This window comes from Lepidochelys olivacea (genome assembly GCF_965140295.1).
Source record: "Lepidochelys olivacea isolate rLepOli2 genome assembly, chromosome: 4".
In the NCBI taxonomy this organism is placed as follows: Eukaryota; Metazoa; Chordata; order Testudines; family Cheloniidae; genus Lepidochelys; species Lepidochelys olivacea.
Window position 1 is genome coordinate 33,930,429 of NC_140414.1, and position 14,716 is coordinate 33,945,144.

General features: G+C 42.9%; 1 protein-coding gene across 3 annotated transcripts in view; it reads right to left on the reverse strand.

Annotated features, from left to right (window-relative positions):
* EMCN (endomucin) overlaps window positions 1-14,716 on the reverse strand; it is an 89,560-nt gene that overhangs the window by 53,620 nt on the left and 21,224 nt on the right. For 2 of the 3 annotated variants that reach the window (XR_014711205.1, XM_084625343.1), the window contains exons 2-5: window positions 10,512-10,565; window positions 8,571-8,624; window positions 5,467-5,514; window positions 1,009-1,122 (exon numbers count right to left, since the gene is read on the reverse strand). Coding sequence is in view for 1 of the 3 variants with exons in the window: in XM_084625343.1 (XP_084481469.1) it covers window positions 1,009-1,122; window positions 5,467-5,514; window positions 8,571-8,624; window positions 10,512-10,565 (270 nt within the window). In the remaining 2 variants the exon portion in view is untranslated. Of the gene's footprint in view, window positions 1-1,008; window positions 1,123-5,466; window positions 5,515-8,570; window positions 8,625-10,511; window positions 10,624-14,716 lie in introns of all 3 variants that reach the window. The other variant, XR_014711206.1, reaches the window with a different exon arrangement.

Sequence of the window (14,716 nt, forward strand, 5' to 3'; positions counted from 1 at the left end):
AAAAAGAAGCTCTGGTGACTTATGCCATTTAAAACTAGACTCAACAACATTTTGGAGAATACGCTGGGAAGCCATTGCGCACTATTGGGGTGCTGGACTACATGACCACATAAATATTTCCATCTTTAAGTTCTATGATAACTTAAAAAAGGAATATTTTAAAGGCCCCAATTCAGTGAAGCTATAATCAAGCTACATAGTGAAGTCCTTTCCTATTTGGTAAAGTACCTAAGCATATGTAAAAAGTGCATCCGTCAGTGTTTTGCTGAAATGGGTCCAAAGTATTATTCTAGCTTTGAAAAGTAATGGTGAAAATGGCACTTTCTTACTCAATAGATCTGCTCAGAGTCACATCTATTTACTTTAGGGACAAAAGCGTGTACTGAATTTAACTCCCTTTTCAGTCAACACAGCTGTGGGAGAGGCAGCTGGATTCTATTCCTGCTTGTTTGTAACAGGGTCAGCCACCGCCTGAGTTCCCCCTCATGGCCAGGAGTAGCTCTGCAGCACCCTGCCTCCATTTTCCTCTCAAAGCTCCTTAATAAATGTCACACTGATCTGTTTTGAGCCCATACTAGAACTGTTTAAAATCTGGGTTTTATTGTTTACATATGGGAATGCTATTCTGGGACCACTCTGATCACTTTACATGGTCATGTCTTGATTATCAACTTTCTTTTAAAAAACAGACAAACAAAAGACCTTATCATTCCACCTCCTCAAAATACAAGTTTGTTCAAATCCAATGCATTGGTTCAAAGCCATCTCTCTCATAAAAATGAAACATTTTAGTGTCTGAGCCACTGGAGAAGGACTTCATTATGGAGAGGTTTACAGTGGAACGAAGTATCTGAGAAGTAAACTTAACAGTTAAGAGAACACCGGCTCTCAAATCCCTAATTCTACCATCAGAACTACATTGTTTGTGCTCTCTACTGTTCCACACTATTGTTCAGAAATGCAGCCTCCAATGGGTTCAGTAGTTGATCAGCAAAAGTTATCACTTACCACTACTAGTTTTGTCATTTTCTTCTCTTATTGATGATGGTGATGTAGTGACCTGTGTTGGTTGTTGTGAAGAGTTGGTCTGGGAAACTGGTTCCCAGGTAACATTTGAAGCAACTGAAAGAAAAAACATTCAAGTTCTTTATTTTACCTATTTCCCCTACAATATATGTAGCATATCTATCAAATATCTCTAGGCCCACTTGCATTAATATATTTTTTAAAACAACATAATTCATCTAAATCGACAACTTCAGCAATACTGAAAGAACTCCCCTCTCCACACAGAAAACCAACAAACCAGAATACACCACCCATGGTCCCCCTCCCTAATAACTCACTCCATTAAGGAAAAGCCTATCTAAATACATGGGGTGAAATCCTAGCTCCACTGAAGACAATGGCTAAACTACCATTGATTTCAAAGGGGGCTGGATTTCACGCATCAACTTGGCAGCATATGAGGCCTGCTTGCCAAGAGTGCCCCTGTGATATTTGTGGGTTTATCTGGGATTTCCCATTCTGGTGTAGGCAAAGAACTGGAGAGAGAAGATGATGAGAAGGAGTGGCAGACTGGGCAATATGGAGACATTCCTGTGCTGGGTAGTTGAGCAACAAATGGAGTTAAAGAAAACCCGTCAGGAGTTTCAGATGACCCAGTGCACCGAGAGATAATTCTTGTTTTCCTGGCCAGCAGAACAACAAAGCAATATATTGCAGGCCAATTGCAAGTGCAGCAACAGCTCTTGGAGAAGCTGTTGAGTCCCTCAGTAGGGAGTGATAACTAAGTGATGGGCACAGGCCTGGGCAAAATAGGCCCAATGAATGACCCCGATGGCTTTTTGTTTATGTTTGAGAAGGTGGCTTTGGGAGCAGGCTGGGAAAAGACGGTACGGGCCTTCCAGTTAGCTCCCTCTCTTTCAGGAGAAGCTCAAGCTGTTTACATGGCGCTGAACAAGCTGCAGATTAGGATACCGTAAAGGCAGCCATTTTAGATCATATGAGTCCGTTGGCAGAATGAAACAGGCAAAGGTTTCAAGCAGCAAGCTGTACTGCACAAAAAGTATCAGATTGGGCCACTAGGTGGATGAGGCCAGATTGAGCCAAGGAGTGGGGGATATCAGGCCATCCATTATTTTGGAACAGCGATTGCAGAGTCTCCCTGAGGTCACCAGGGTTTGATGCAGAGGCACCAACCCCCTACTTTAGAAGCTGCCGTTAAACTCACTGAGGAGTTCATGGAGGCTGTTGTCCCTAGTAAAACAAACTGTCTCAGGGAGGAAAAGTGGGGAACAACCAATTGTAAGAGGGGGGAGGAAGAAAACCCTGCTCACAATCTGTCAGATTGTTTGTTACCAGTGTTGGGGCTCAAGACATCTGAAGAGGGACTGCCCCAACATGGACTGTAATCTTGCTGAGTTGTGTGTGTGGCTGGAACCTTTGGGAAGCAGTCAAAACAAACTTTGGGAAGCAGTCAAAACAAAACAAACACTCACCAACTCCATGAGAGCTGGGAAGGGGGAGGGGGCAATGAGGGCCAAGGGCCTAGTACATTCTGACACAGGGTGCTCATTGGTTAGGAGAGACGGGATGAAACCCTAATGGATGAAGCCGGGGGAAAGACTGAAACTAACGTGCATTCATGGGGAAGGGAAAGTCTGTCCAGTGGCCAGGATGTCTCTGGAGATTTAGGGAACATTTCGATGGAAGTGGGGTGGATGGTCAGGACATAGCCCAAACCTGTGTTAACTGCAACCCCTTTTGAGCCTTTTTCCTTTGAGGAAGAAGAGACATGCCCAGAGAAGCAAATGGCTAGAGGGGGAAGGACTGGAGAAGGTGAGACAACAAGAAAGAGGCCAAGAAGCCAAAGGAAGAAACAGGACAGACAAGACAAGAGACGAGCTAAGAACCAAATTCCTGGGGAGAACCCGAAGGTAAAGGGTATGAAAAAGAGGAAGAATTAGAAGCAGATGAGTTAGATGAAGACGACGAAAGGCAAGGGCAAAGAGGTTGAGGGCTGGAGAGATCCAGAAGCAAGGGCAACAGCTTATTGAAATCCAGGGTAAGCTGGGTGATATTGTAGATGGGGAGACTTCAGAAGTGGGCAAAAAGTCTGATGCGGAAAAAGGGATTCAGGTCATCGGCTGGGACTGTTAAATGGGAGAGAGGGAGGCTGAAAGAAGGGCAAAGAAGCTCAGGATCTCAGAGAGTTGAGACCTCTATTTCCCCCACTCTGTGCCATCGGGGTATGTTGAAGCTTGGAAAAAGCCTTAAGGTGATGGGACACGAAGTATATAAGACATAAATGAAGTACACTGTGGTGAATTTACGTGTGTGTGTGTGAGGACTGCTTGCAAAGGGAAATCCAAGGTGAGGAGCCCATTCTGAGAGACTCACACTGATTTTACACCTAATGTAACACCGCAGAATTCATTGCAGCTGCTCATAATCAGAATCAGGCCCTTGATGTTTACTGAAGTGAAAGATTTACTGTTGGCTAGGGCAAGGCATATTGCAGACTATAACTTTGACAATGTAACTCAATTCCAGCTAGCTATGTTACCACCTGTTATTTCAACCTTAGGTCTCTCTGGAGCACTCTGGAACACAGACTGCCAACTGTACTGGATTTTATGATCCAGTTATGATCCAGTACAGACTGCCAACTGTGCTGGATTTTATGATCCAGTTATGATCCAGTACAGACTGCCAACTGTGCTGGATTTTATGATCCAGTTATGATCCAGTACAGACTGCCAACTGTGCTGGATTTTATGATCCAGTTATGATCCAGTACAGACTGCCAACTGTGCTGGATTTTATGATCCAGTTATAATCCAGTACAGACTGCCAACTGTACTGGATTTTATGATCCAGTACAGACTGCCAACTGTACTGGATTTTATGATCTGAGAAATTTTCCTCATAGGGGGTCCAATAGTGAAGTCCTTAGGCAAAATTTCAATGAGAATATATCTCATTGATACTTTTAGCTGACTAGGGACTGAATAAAGACTTCAGGAGTGGACCCGGCATTGGAAAGACTCCAGGTAAGAAGGGAAAAGGAAATATGTTAAAATGGGTTACAGTGAAAAGCAGTATGTTTCTTAGACGGGCGGGGGGGGGGGGGGGGCGCAGTTCTGCTCTCGCAGACACTGATGTAAATCAGAAGTAACTATTTGCTTCAGTGGAGATATGACTTTTGATTTACATTGGTGAGAGAGCAGAATTAGACCCAGTGTTTGCACATATGTTAATAGATAAAAACGTTATTAGGATTGCAAAATTAAGCCCTCAAAAGTTAGGAAATGCCAAAATTAAGGTTGCCAATACAACCTTAATTCATCCCCCCTTGTCCATATGCATTATGATGCAGTCTTTAATTGCATGATCACATCATATTTTTTCCACAGAACTCCTGTGTCATTCAGCGCATATGCTGGATTTGTGCTAGGGACAAACCAGAGCTATGTAGTGAAGGAAATTGTTGTCCGTGGGACCCCTGCTTCATTTGTTGTAGAAGTTGAAAGGTGTGTAGTGGATGAGGCAAGCATTCGCAGGAAGAGAAAGGATGGTCCCATGGTTAAGACAGCTGAATGTTGCTCTGGAAACTGGATTCTATCCCTGTCTCTGCCAGAGTTCTTGTGTGATGGCAGGCAAATCACTTAAACTAAACTTTTTACAGGTGGTCACTAATTGTGTGTTTCTCATTTACTGGCTGCCCAACTCTAGACCCTGTAGTCCAATTTGCAGAAGTGCTGAGTGCTCATAGCTGCAACTGAATTCAGTGGGAGCTGTGCTCAGACATATGAAGTGCTGCAAGATGTTAAGAACTCTGAAAAGTCATGTCCGAGACAGCTCAAATTGGATACCCAAAATTAGTGGATATTTTGACCTTAATCTCTCTGTGCCTCAGCTCCCCCATCTGTAAAATACGAATAACAACACCCCTTCCTCTCACATAACAGCTGTAAAGATAAATGAGTAAATGACTGTGAAGCCCTCAGATTCTATAAACCCTCAGATTGCCAGAGAAAAGCTGATAAGGAAATTAATAATTCTGTCTTCAGAGCATGATTTCAATCGTGTGCATGGGGCCATACATTGATCAATGAGGATAAAAGAAAATATTGAAAAACTGCTCATCAGTTGAGCAATATCCATCCTGTGCAACAAATGAGGCAGGGATCCAGTGGGAAAAAATAGTATGCAATCACGTAATTAAAGACTGTATCATAATGCATACGCACAATGGGACTGAATTAAGGTTGCATTGCAGCTTGGAGGAGTTCAGCACAATTTTCTACTGACATTTATATTCCAAAAGCAAAAAATAAATAAATCTTCTTTTAAATGCATGCCCAAGTTTGTGGTGTAGAGGATCTCTCTCATTGTCTTACATGCCCAGCAGGTGACAGAGACCTCTGAATCCCAGGCAAAGTGAAAACCTTGGAAGCTTACCTGAGACATCTGTACTACTGTTTGTAGTAATGGTTGAATCACTGGAAACTGAAAAGTAATATAAAGGATTGTGTTAGTGCAGCCATCTTCCAGGTCTGTTTGGTGCTAAAATATGAAAGTTAATAATGTGCACACAAAGCATTTGTATTGTATTTAGGATCACAATGCTTTCCCTTATGTTTCCAAAGATGTGCAGGATTTAGCTATACCACTTACATTCACACCAAACTGAAATTAGTGGGAGCTGCATGGCTAGTCACATGGAAAGCGTAGGGGTTTCTGTTGGAAGCCCTGGTGGTATAGAGAGAAGTTAACTGTTGAACCATTGATTTGCTAATTTTTCCTGAAGATGTATAAAAAAGATGAATATAAACTGCATGGATTAGAACAGAGGTGCCCAAATTTTTCAGGCGACTGCAGTTTTACCAGAGTATGACCTTGGCCCACCACTTCCTGTTCAATTGTTCATGCTCTAACTCACAATGGAGTGATAGGTACACTCAGCTATAGGCCTTGTCTATGTTTGAAAGACCTAATGAAGGCACAGTTTAGGCTGGCAAAAGTGTTCTCTTGCTGGTATGGTTTATACCAGTTCCCCAACCAAAATAAACTCTAATGGTAAATGTAACTACTGTTACACTAGTCAAACTCCTAACCCATATAATTACACTAGCAGAAATTTTAGGTATAGGCCAGCCTTAGTCTCATAAACAGGCCATGATTTATTGTTTAGAGCATGGTCAAAGGAATGGGAGACAAGCAACAATGCATGGGCGTGCAGCACGTGTCTTGTGTCATCATCTACACCAGTGCAAAGACAACTCTTGGGAGATTATTCCAAGAAATGGTGCTTTTCTTAAAGCACCAGTGGCTGGAACCAGGTAATTTTGTGAAAATCTCAGCTTTCATCACAAAAAGTTTCTAGCTTCCACGGTTGTGGAGAAACGGTTGTGGAGAACATGACCCAAGTGCACACTAAAGGCTCAGAAATTAGAAGTCAAATTTAAAGAAACCCCAAATTTATATATTTTTAAAATCTTCTGATTTTTAAATCCATTTTTTTCGCTTGAGTCATGATTTTTGCACACTGGGGCTGGCAATGTGACTGCACCGTGGGTGTAAAACAGTGCTACATCAGGATGGCAGGGTTTTACACCCACCCTATACGGCTGCCAATGACTTCACAAGGTGCAGGGCGGCAGACAATCAGGGCCATGATAATCAAATCTGAGGTGGAAGAGATCAGCTTCATTAGTGAATAGAATCAGCAAAGAGGCACAAAATCATCACACAGTGTGACACCCTGACATTTGGCTTTGCATCATGATATACTGTGGTGATGTATGATATACTGTGGTGATGCATCCGATGAAGTGAGCTGTAGCTGATGAAAGCTTATGCTCAAATAAATTTGTTTGTCTCTAAGGTACCACAAGTCCTCCTTTTCTTTTTGCTATTATTATGTGTCTCCATTCATAGTGCTCTGATGTCGTCCCCCTGTATTGGCTGCTGGGTAGACCAGTCAGTTTTGTTCCCTTTGCTCAGCACACTGCACTCTCATTTGCATTTCTGAGACCAGCCAGAGTGAGAGAGCTGAGATATGACCTGTAAAGTATTAGCTGATTAGAAATCAGAGGAATCTGTGTGCTCTATACCATACTATATATACGTGAATGGTATATTAACAAAGCTGGCCTAAAATAGCAGAGTCATTCTTTTCTTGCCCATATTTCATACTAGGGCAACAAAGCTCTGGTTTGACACCCCCTTGTCTATTAATCTAGTCTTTGCTTTGTAAAGTGTGCAGTATATGGTATGAAGTATACTTTGCTAATAATTTGCTAACATAATCTGCTTGAAGAAAGCCATGGTCACCAATTCACATTTCTGGACGATGCTAATCTCGGTTTTTCTTTTCAAGGTCTCCAAACAATGACTTCTTCTGAAGAAAGGTTCCTATTCCCCCAATTTTTTCATAGCCAGAAGTGCATCCTTTCACTTTATGGAGACAACTATCAAGCAAGCTGGAGTATGGAAACAGCCTTAGAGATCTTGGAGGGAGGGGGTCAGATATGGGGCTTTTAAAAATATAAGGAGGGCTTAATTTTTCACCTTATTTTATCATTTATATTTGTGCCAAATGTATGCAAAATGATAACAGTGTGATTTCGTAATATTTCGTGCCCACTTGGCACAGCTGTAAATGGCAACACAAGACTCATTGTATGGTCTTAAGAGGTGGTTCCCCCTCTCTCCCCTACTATTAGTGATATCTGGCCATATCTGAACTGATGGGCTAGAAATAAAAGACTCTACAAACCCTTGAGCCTCACAGTCCTCCCCTGCACCCTCAAGTGTTTACCATTTTGTGACTAGGTTCAAGCTGCAGCATATGGTGCTAGCTCATAGCATTACCTTGCTATGCACAAATTCTTTCATCTGAGCTGCAAGGCAATAAGGGAAGTCTAACCACTAAACTTTTAACATAGTGCACAGGCTTTGTAGCCTAGCAACTACTCTTAATGTTAACAGGATCAAATAGCATAATATCTGTGCACCTCTTTGAAAGTGCAGGGTAAAGCACTCTGTGTAGGATGCAGTCACTGTGTCAATACTCTCTGATTTCCCTTGACATTTTCCTCTTGGTCACTCAGTGAAACAGTTCTGCCCTTCCCACTGATACATTACTGATCTAAGACATTAGTTGTCAATGGGAAATCATCATCAAATGGTATGTTTATCACAGGGTTCCACCTGGATCAGTACTAGGCCTGATACTATACATCATTTTCATCAATGATCCGAAAGTAGGTATATCATCACTGCTGATAGAATTTGTGGATTGGTGTTATGATGGGGCCAGAGCAGTCATACAGAGCTATTGGGATGACATGATAAACTGGGTCCATTTGGATAAAATGCATTTTAATTAGGGCTGTCAAGCGATTAAAAAATTAATCGTGATTAATCGCATGATTAAAAAATTAATTGCGATTAATTGCAATTGTTAATATAATAAACAAATACAAAATTAATTACAATTGTTAATAATGTGTCTGTTCTAAACAGATTATAAAAAAGATTATAAAAGGATGTAGTCTTACCTGGAGTGGACTGAATGTTCTTGGTTGTTGGAGTACTGAACTGGAGTGTGTATCCTAGAAAGCAATAACTTAGAAAAGGATTTATGGGTCATAGTGGTCAAGCAACTCAGCATGAGCTTCCAGTGCAATGCCATGGTAAAAAGAGCGAATACGATCCTTGGATGTATAAACAGGGGAGTAGTAAGTAGGGAAGTTATTTACTTCTCCATACAGCATTGGTGAGACCAATACTGGAATAGCATAAATAGTTCTGGTGTCCACATAGTAAAAAAGATTGAAAAATTGGAAAGAGTGCATTACAAAGCCACAGAAGTGGTTCGAGGACTGGAGAAAATGCCTTAAAGTGAGAGATTTAAAGAGCTTATTAAAAAGAAAGTTGTGTGGTGACTTGATGATAATGTGTAAACGCCTTCACGGGAAGAAAATACCAGTTACTAAAGAGCTCTTTAATCTAGCAGAGAAGGGCATAAGGACAGTGGTGAGCTGGAGCCGCTTCACACCAGTTTGCTGGAACTGGTTGTTACATTTAGAAGCTTTTTTAGAACCGGTTGTCCCGTGAGGGACAACTCATGGGACAACCGGTTCTAAAAAGGCTTCTAAATTTAACCATCAGCCAAAAGTGGTGCCTTAGGCGCCGACTCCGTGGGTGCTCTGGGGCTGGAGCACCCACGGGGAAAATTTGGTGGGTGCAGAGCACCCATTGGCAGCTCCCCTCATCCCCGTCCCCAGCTCACCTCCGCTCCTCCTCCGCCCCTGAGTTACGTGCCGCCCCACTCTGCTTCTCCGCACCCCCGGCTTTCCGCGAATCAGCTGTTCGCGCGGGAAGCCTGGGAGGGCTGAGAAGCAAGCAGCGGCTTTGCGCTCAGGCCCAAGGAGGTGGAACAGAGGTGAGCTGGGGCGGGGGGGCGCGAGGAGGGCCGCCCGCGCCGCAGCAGGTAACCTGGGGGGGCATGCAGGAGAACCGCTCCCCTCCCCAACTTGCCTCCGCCTCCCTGGGCCTGAGTGCGAAGCCGCCACCTGCTTCTTAGCCTCCCCCCCGCCCCCCGGGGGCGTGGGGGCGGAGAAGCACAGCGGGGTGGCGCATTGAGGGGAGGAGGTGGAGCCAGAGCGGAGGTGAGCTGGGGCTGGGCACGGGGCGGGGAGCTGCCGGTTGGTGCTCTGCACCCACCAAATTTTCCCCGTGGGTGCTCCAGCCCTGGAGCACCCACAGAGTTGCCGACTAAGGCGCCACTTTTGATGTGATAGGTGGGGGGAACGGCCACTCCCCCTGCTCCCTGCCTAGCTACCCTATCCTGTCCCTAGGAGCCAGAGGGACCTGCCAGATGCTTCCTGGGAGCAGTCCCAGGTAAGCACCGCCGGGACTCCCCACCTTGCCCCCCAGCAGGTCCCTCCGGCTCTTAGGGGTGGGGTGGAGTGGGCACCTACAACGGTGGCCCACAAGACCCTCCTGCCTGGTTCCGGGGGCATTCAGGGGACAGGGGAGGGGGGTGAATGGCGAAGGGGTCCAGGGGGGAGGGCACGACCCCCTTGTGGGGTGAGGAGGGAACCGGTTGTTAAGATTTTGGCAGCTCATCACTGCATAAGGAGAACCAAAGGCTGGAAGCTGAAGCCAGACAAAATTCAAATGGGAAATAAGGCCACATTTTTAAACAGTAAGGGTGATTAATCATTGAAACAAGCTACCAAGGGAAGCATCTACTGATGTCTTCAGATCAAGACTGGATGCTTTTCTGGATAATATGCTTTTGCCAAACACAAGGGCTTGGACTCAATACAGGGGTATCTGAATGAAATTTAACAACCTGTACTATACATTAGGTCAGATTAAAAGATCTAATGGTCCATTGTTGCCTTAAACTTCAAGAATCTATGAAACATCATTGATTAATGTGTCTGTTCTAAACAGATTATAAATAAGATTGTGAAAGGATGTACTCTTACCTGGAGTCGACTGAATGTTGTTGGATGTTGGAGTCATAGATGACTTTTCTTTTGCTGATATTTTGATAAAAGAAACACTGTTAGTCAGTTAACCACCGTTCCGAACAGACGTCTGTCAAAGGAATAATCAATAATCAAACAAGGAAGGAAAAGTGGAGTCCTTCTGCAGAGCAGCTCTCTTTGAGCAGCTGGTAATACTTTCCTTTGATGGTTTATGGATTAACCTTATCTTTTAAAAACTGCCAATTGTTCTGTGCATTTTGTGATTCCAAGAAACATTTGATCTCTTTTGGAGTGTGTTTTCTAATAGCCTCCTTAAATACTCCTCCAAATTTTGCAAGTGTATCTATTTTGTGCATTCAGTGACCTGCAAAGAGATACCGCTGCAAATTTTGCTTGCATAATTAAGAAGTGTGTTTCAAACTTTGACCTCATATCTTTTCTTTTAAAATGTCATCGTTACATTTGTGTAACAGCTACTAAACTACTAAAATTGTAGCAGCTAACTACGGGGTGTTGAATATGTAGTCCTGGACATATCCTGATCTGCTCTAAGTGGGCTGTCTTCCTGAATTCCATTCTGGGTGTAGAAGCTTGGCTTCTTGTATTATGGTCAGATAAGTAATTGAATGAGAGTCCTTGGGAAAAGCCAGGTAGGAAGCATTCAGAAGAAAACTTTTTATTTGCCGGACTCTTCTCTTTGAACAACTTCCCAGTAGGGTGCACACTGGCACTATGCTGCTGGAATTATCATCATTCAAATGAGATGTAAAACATTAAGTAGTGAAAAATCTCACAGCACTCTTCAGGAAAGCAAGGATATTAACTTAACTTCAGCATTCTGGCCAAATCCCAAGGTGGATATAATCTGCCTACCTGAAATTCCCTCTTTCGTTCAATATCACATTCTTCTTTTCCTCTCCTTAAGATGTTGTGTAGTTTTACAATATGCTTGGGAAACATTTATCACTTTTCACCAAAAAATTGACTGCCTTTCAATGACAGTACATAAGGCCAAATTTCCCCCCCCCACACACGCCTTTCTTAATAGGAGTGTGTGCATGTGTCTGTCAGTCTGTATCTAATGGTAGAATTAGTCCAATAATTTATATAGAAACTATAATTTGTAAAATGCCCTGGGATCCATATCCAGGAAAGGGTCTATATGTGATACAAGATAATCACCATTAAAAAAGTATGACAGTCAGAAGATATTGTAATATCCAAAGATATATCCAAAGATGAAACAGTATATTAAAATATACCCACTATAAAAACTAAATGAGAATGATAAACTTGATCCCCTTTTATAAGTCAAAATTTATTGTAGTCACTACCCTTAAATTACCACGATGTCCTTGGGATATGGCAGTCAGGGGAAGGCCATTTAAAAAAAGAAAGTCTACACATCAGTATATAATTTAGACAATACCACTGTGCAATTTATTGCAGATCAGCACTAGTATTAAAAGTGTACCACCACTTTAAGTGCTAAACACAAATGCAATCCCAGCTTTCTTTAGCTAAAGTAACATTTAAGTGGTTGCTTGCTTCAGCCAACTCCCAAATGTACAGAGCAGCTCATCCTGCCCACGTTCCTCTCCACCCCACCTTCTCTCTGACTAAATATAGTTAGTCAGTGCCCAGCCCCTGACTTCCCATGGCACATCCCTTTTCTAGGGTGACTCATTGCTTGCCTACAGTTGGCTCTGCCTTGATACTTTACAGGTCCCCACACTAAAGGCAGATAGCTGTGGTCTCTTGTTTAATTAGAATTACAGGTTAACTCCTTCCCTCCTGAACTTCTGGGTGGGGTCAGAACAGTTCATCACATACCTCAATGTTTTTTTAAAAAATACTGAATAACTAACAGTGGATCTAAACTATCTCTGGTTGCTTGCTGTGGTATGTTCTCATGAGTGAATAAAACAGGCTTGCTGAAGTCAACAAAATGCAACTGTGGCAAGATATATTTATTTCACTTTGCTACACCACCATTATTTTAAAAAATTTCAGTAGGAGGACAACTGAATACAATTATACAAAATCCAAACAGGTTTAAAGACTATATAAAACAGAGAAATAGGTAACTAGCCCTATTAATATTGGTTTCTAGATTTATGCCTACAATTAGAAGAATAAGTGAGACGTATGATGACCATTTTGGTGTTCATTAAAAATACATCAGTGAAGTGAGTTGCCTAGCACAACAGTAGTTTGACCTTGTGCATAGTGTACTTCTCACTGAAAGCCAAAAAGGAATTAGGTCCTTATGAACAGTCTTGACAGAGGATCTAGGAAGCTTGACTTTACATGTGAGGCTACAAAATAGATGTATGCACGGTTCTGAGTTGGCATGTTTTAAGTATAGGAACCCTAATGTGTTGATAGTGTCAGTGGTAACAAACTGATTTAAGACTATAATTTAAGTATGGCCACACTGATATAGAACAAAGGACTATCTAGCCCAGTATCCTATATCTCATCTGTGATGGGGCATACAAACCCCACACTGGAAAGGAAGGGGTTAAAAAGCTGCTCTGGCCCCATCACACCTGAAAAACATGAACAGGCTGGAGAAGGTGCTTAAAAGGGGAGCAGAGCATCTCAGGAGGTGGCAGACAGTGGAGGTAAAGAGATTTACAATTGGAGCTTCTGCGAAGGAGCACAGCAGGAGTTCCTGAGGTCTGGTTGTAAGGATTTGGTCAAGTCCTTGAAGGAGGAAGTCACACCTCTCCAAAGGACTTTATCTTTGAGTTCAGCAAATAAATTATTTTATTCACTGGGAAGAGAGGGGCTGGTAGGAAGTGATCCAGGGAAGCAGAAGTACAGCACTTTGGGGTGCAGGACTTAGCTGCTTACCACTGGGCCCTTGAATGGAACCTGGTGGAGAGGCTGTGTTCACATACCACTCCCTAGGGAGTGCCAAAGACAAAAGTCAACCCTTGGTATGGGGAAATCTAGTTTAGGGAAGGCCCTGAAAACAGAAGAATCTGGACCATGAGACCCTGACCCAAGGGGAAGCCGGGAGCCCCTTGCCTCAGAGGACAACTCCATTGCTGGACTTTTTATATACCCAAAAGAGGCAGAAGCAAATGAGTGATCTGGCCTGAGGGATGAATTCATGCTTGACTTCAGATTCACCATAGCCCCTAGCATGCATGCTCCTACAGCTGTACGTAAGCACCTCTCAGCTCTTTGAAAATGCTTACCTGTCCTCCCCGCGTCAGCAGTAATCCCTAATATAGCCAGCGGAGAGAGCATCTCATGCTTACAGGGCAGCAACTTCCTCACTCAAGTTTCTCTTGTTTGTGTTCCCCTGCCACTAAATGCAGCCATGTGACCTATGGCTATGGAATTCTCAAGCGTGGGCAGCATGTTCATAGCATGGTCCCTGAGCAGCTTGTAACGTCTGTCAAGTAAAGGATAGAGAAGATGGAGCTGCTAGGATGCGGAGTCAAAAAATAATGAAAGAGCCAAAAGGACTAAAAATAGAACAGAAAGAGGGGGGAAATAACAGGATGGTAAAAGAGGACAGAGGAAGGACAGGAGAGGTAGACAAAAGAACAGAGGAAATGAGATGCAACAGAACTGTGTTGGGACATGATGCAGAGGGATGTGAAGGGAACGGGAACACCCATCTGCCAAAACAAGCCAAAGGGGGTTCCTGCAAAAATAGTTAGGAACCATTGTATCCAGTGGTGGAACAACTCAGCAGAAATAAACAGTTGTGTAAATCAACAAAGTTTCTTCTTCATGTGCTTATTATAAAATAAAAAAGTAAAATACTTTCACAAGCATAAAGTAAACGCAAATTCCAGTATGGGTTCAACCTACCGCCCTATTGTCTTAAAAATGTTCTCTCCGTTTTGTTTCAATCTTCACTAAAAAAATAAATTGTGAATAGATACTTAACATAATTTATATTAACAACAAGGGGGAAGGAACACAAGCCAAAGTAGGGAACAAACAGGTTAAAGAGTATTTAGAGAAATTAGATGTATTCAAGTCGGCAGGGCCTGACAAAATTCACCCTACGATACTTAAAGAATTAGCTGAAGACATCCCGGATCCATTAGCAATTATCTTTGAGAACTCATGGAGGACTGGGGAAGGGCAAACATAGGACCTATCTTTAAAAAGGGAAACAAAGAGACCCTGCAGAATTATAGACCAGTCAGGCTAACTTTGATACTTGGAAAGAT